Source organism: Homarus americanus, unplaced genomic scaffold (assembly GCF_018991925.1).
Source record: "Homarus americanus isolate GMGI-L3 unplaced genomic scaffold, GMGI_Hamer_2.0 scaffold41281, whole genome shotgun sequence".
NCBI lineage: Eukaryota > Metazoa > Arthropoda > Malacostraca > Decapoda > Nephropidae > Homarus > Homarus americanus.
In genome coordinates this window covers 3,054-6,696 of record NW_024757280.1, presented here as the reverse complement: position 1 = coordinate 6,696, position 3,643 = coordinate 3,054, and the positions used below count along the sequence as shown (strand labels likewise).

Sequence of the window (3,643 nt, the reverse complement as noted above, 5' to 3'; positions counted from 1 at the left end):
GTTCATTTATTAAAAAATCTAGTTTAGTACAACATATGAGGGTTCACACAGGAGAGATGTTACAGTGTTCAGAATGTACTAGTTCATTTACTTATAAATCTAGTTTAGTTGAACATATGAGGGTTCACACAGGAGAGATGTTACAGTGTTCAGAATGTACTAGTTCATTTACTTATAAATCTAGTTTAGTACAACATATGAGGGTTCACACAGAAGAGAAGTTCCAGTGTTCAGAATGTACTAGTTCATTTATTAAAAAATCTAGTTTAGTACAACATATGAGGGTTCACACAGGAGAGATGTTACAGTGTTCAGAATGTACTAGTTCATTTACTCAGAAATCTCAATTAGTACAACATATGAGAGTTCACACAGGAGAGAAGTTCCAGTGTTCAGAATGTACTAGTTCATTTACTCAGAAATCTAGGTTAGTTCAACATATGAGGGTTCACACAGGAGAGAAGTTCCAGTGTTCAGAATGTTCTAGATCATTTACTAAAAATCTAGTTTAGTACAACATATGAGGGTTCACACAGGAGAGATGTTCACAGTGTTCAGAATGTACTAGTTCATTTATTAAAAAATCTAGTTTAGTACAACATATGAGGGTTCACACAGGAGAGATGTTACAGTGTTCAGAATGTACTAGTTCATTTACTTATAAATCTAGTTTAGTTGAACATATGAGGGTTCACACAGGAGAGATGTTACAGTGTTCAGAATGTACTAGTTCATTTACTTATAAATCTAGTTTAGTACAACATATGAGGGTTCACACAGAAGAGAAGTTCCAGTGTTCAAAATGTACTAGTTCATTTATTAAAAAATCTAGTTTAGTACAACATATGAGGGTTCACACAGGAGAGATGTTACAGTGTTCAGAATGTACTAGTTCATTTACTCAGAAATCTCAATTAGTACAACATATGAGAGTTCACACAGGAGAGAAGTTCCAGTGTTCAGAATGTACTAGTTCATTTACTCAGAAATCTAGGTTAGTTCAACATATGAGGGTTCACACAGGAGAGAAGTTCAAGTGCTCAGAATGTACTAGTTCATATACCCATGAATCTAGTTTAGTACAACATATGAGGGTTCACACAGGAGAGATGTTCCAGTGTTCAGAATGTACTAGTTCATTTACTAAAAAATCTAATTTAGTACAACATATGAGAGTTCACACAGGAGAGATGTTCCAGTGTTCAGAATGTACTAGTTCATTTACTAATAAATCTAGTTTAGTTGATCATATGAGGGTTCACACAGGAGAGATGTTCCAGTGTTCAGAATGTACTAGTTCATTTACTAAAAAATCTAGTTTAGTTGATCATATGAGGGTTCACACAGGAGACACACCATATCATTGTACAATATGCAATAAATCCTTCACACAGAAGTGCTGTATGATAAGGCACAAAAGAGTTCATACAAGAGAAAAATTTCAGTGTTGTGAGTGTCAAAAATGTTTTCCCAGTAGAGTGAGTCTCACAAGGCATAGTAGAACTCATCTGACTTCTTACAGTAAAGTTCATGCAAAAGATAATAAATGCCACAAAAAATATGATAATAAACAAAGGCTGAAAAAATGTTGTGAGGAGAAGTCAGGGAGTGGTAGGAGATTCACCCAGAGGAACCACCACCTTGGTGCTCTCGGGAGCCACACAACAGAAAAACGAGCGGGCAATGACCTGAACAGTCCAGAGCCGAGCCACAATAATTGTCGGGAACTGCCCACTTCCTATCATAGTGAAGATGAGTATAGCCTCTCTTACCAGTGTAAGACAAAGGCTGTGTGTAAACTAGCAGATAATGACCTTGTAGTGAGTAGATCAACACATTTCATAGACTGGTCAGGTCATGGAGTTAAAGATGAACCTGTTGATGGTCAACCTTCAATCTTAAGTTTATCAGAAGATCCACTTCAATCTGAGATGGTTCCTCCATCTTCTATAAAATTAGAGAGCCTTAAGGAGGAATTTGAGTTTCTTGAGGAAGAATTGTGAAACCTTATTAACATATTGTGTGTAATGCAAGCTTGTGTATGTTTATATTAATAAATATATACTGAGAACCCAACTGTTTATCCTCACAATGTATATAATAAAAGCAGTGGGCAGCAACTTGATAAACAATTCCACTGTAGATCTTATACCTTTATGTACAGCCAGATTACTTTTACCCCTTCGGTGTTGAACTAAAATGGTTTAGTTTACCGTAAATTGAAGAATAGAGATAAACAAGTGATAACATATCCTGAGAACATTGTGGACTTGTTGAATTATTAATTTGAGGAACTTGTATTTCAGTGCATATCATTGTTTTCTCATTTTGACTGTCGGTCACATTATTAAACAACAAATATAAGATAATTGGTGGAAGTCTAAAGATATAAGCATTAAATATTAGTGTGGTCATAGTTGCATGAAATGAAAATACTCAAAATGACATTGAGGGAACTGATGAGAATATTGTTCATCTTTGATGGCCAGGCAGTTTTAAAGACTTATTTTTGGGTCCAAATAAAAATGAAAAATCAAAGAAACAATAAGTAACATTTACAGTAGACTTTTGTGGATTACCCCGGGGGTTAGGTTACAATTTACAACTCAAAATTTTCAAAATGGATCATAAGCATGTGTGTGGTTGTGTGTGTGTGGTGTGTGTCTGCGTGTGTGGTGTGTGTGGTTGTGTGTCTGCGTGTGTGGTGTGTGTCTGCGTGTGTGGAGTGTGTGTGTCTGCGTGTGTGGAGTGTGTGTGTGTGGTTGTGTGTTCTGTGTGTGTGTAATCAAATGTACTAAAGTTAATTACTAAAATTATTACGTCTGGTGGAAAATAAGGGATGTTTATCCTTAAATTAATTGCTATCTTACAAGAATTTCAGCAATGAAAATTATATTTTCTTAAGTAAAATCAGTGACAATTTTATAAGGGAAAACTAAACTCCTTTGTTTATATTCCTTGAGCAAGTGTTAACCTCCCCTCCTGGGAGAAGGGTCCAGTTGAGGGGGGGGTGATTGTAACCCTCACCCCACAAAAGGGTCCCTCACTGTGTCTACTGTTAATTTGTTTTTCATTAATTAGTACAGATACGTTACTGTAATAATCTGTCCTTATTAATACCTGTACCCTCTATATACAATACAGTATAGTACTATATATATAACTCAGGTAAAAAATGTCATTCAAGACATCTTCAGGTCATATGACCCACCAATTCCCTTGTGTGTGTGTACTTAAATGTATAAATGTATTAAGTCCAATACTAATTTTTTAATCTCATTGGAAACGTTTGGTAGACAATTTATTAAGGATCGTTATGGTATCATATTCATCTCCCTGTCACATTTAGCCACGCTTGAGTGAGGAAAGGGGAGGGGGGGACTAACCAGCGACTCTACCCCTAAAAAGATTATCTGCTTCCTTCAACACACTAACATGACACACACACACACACACACACACACACACACACACACACACACACACACACACACACACACACACACACCCTTCAACACACACATATACACCCTCCAACACAGACACACCCTCCAACACACACACACCCTCACACACACACACACATACACCCTCCAACACACACATACACCCTCCAAACACACACACATACACCCTCCAACAC

General features: G+C 36.6%; 1 protein-coding gene across 1 annotated transcript; it reads left to right on the top strand.

The window, feature by feature from the left end:
* Window positions 1–574: 574 nt before the first annotated feature.
* On the top strand, window positions 575–2,071 carry LOC121857421 (zinc finger protein 501-like). Its single transcript, XM_042353475.1, has one exon. It carries the CDS (start codon window positions 603–605, stop codon window positions 2,001–2,003), a length of 1,401 nt encoding a protein of 466 aa, XP_042209409.1. The 5' UTR covers window positions 575–602; the 3' UTR covers window positions 2,004–2,071.
* Window positions 2,072–3,643: the final 1,572 nt, after the last annotated feature.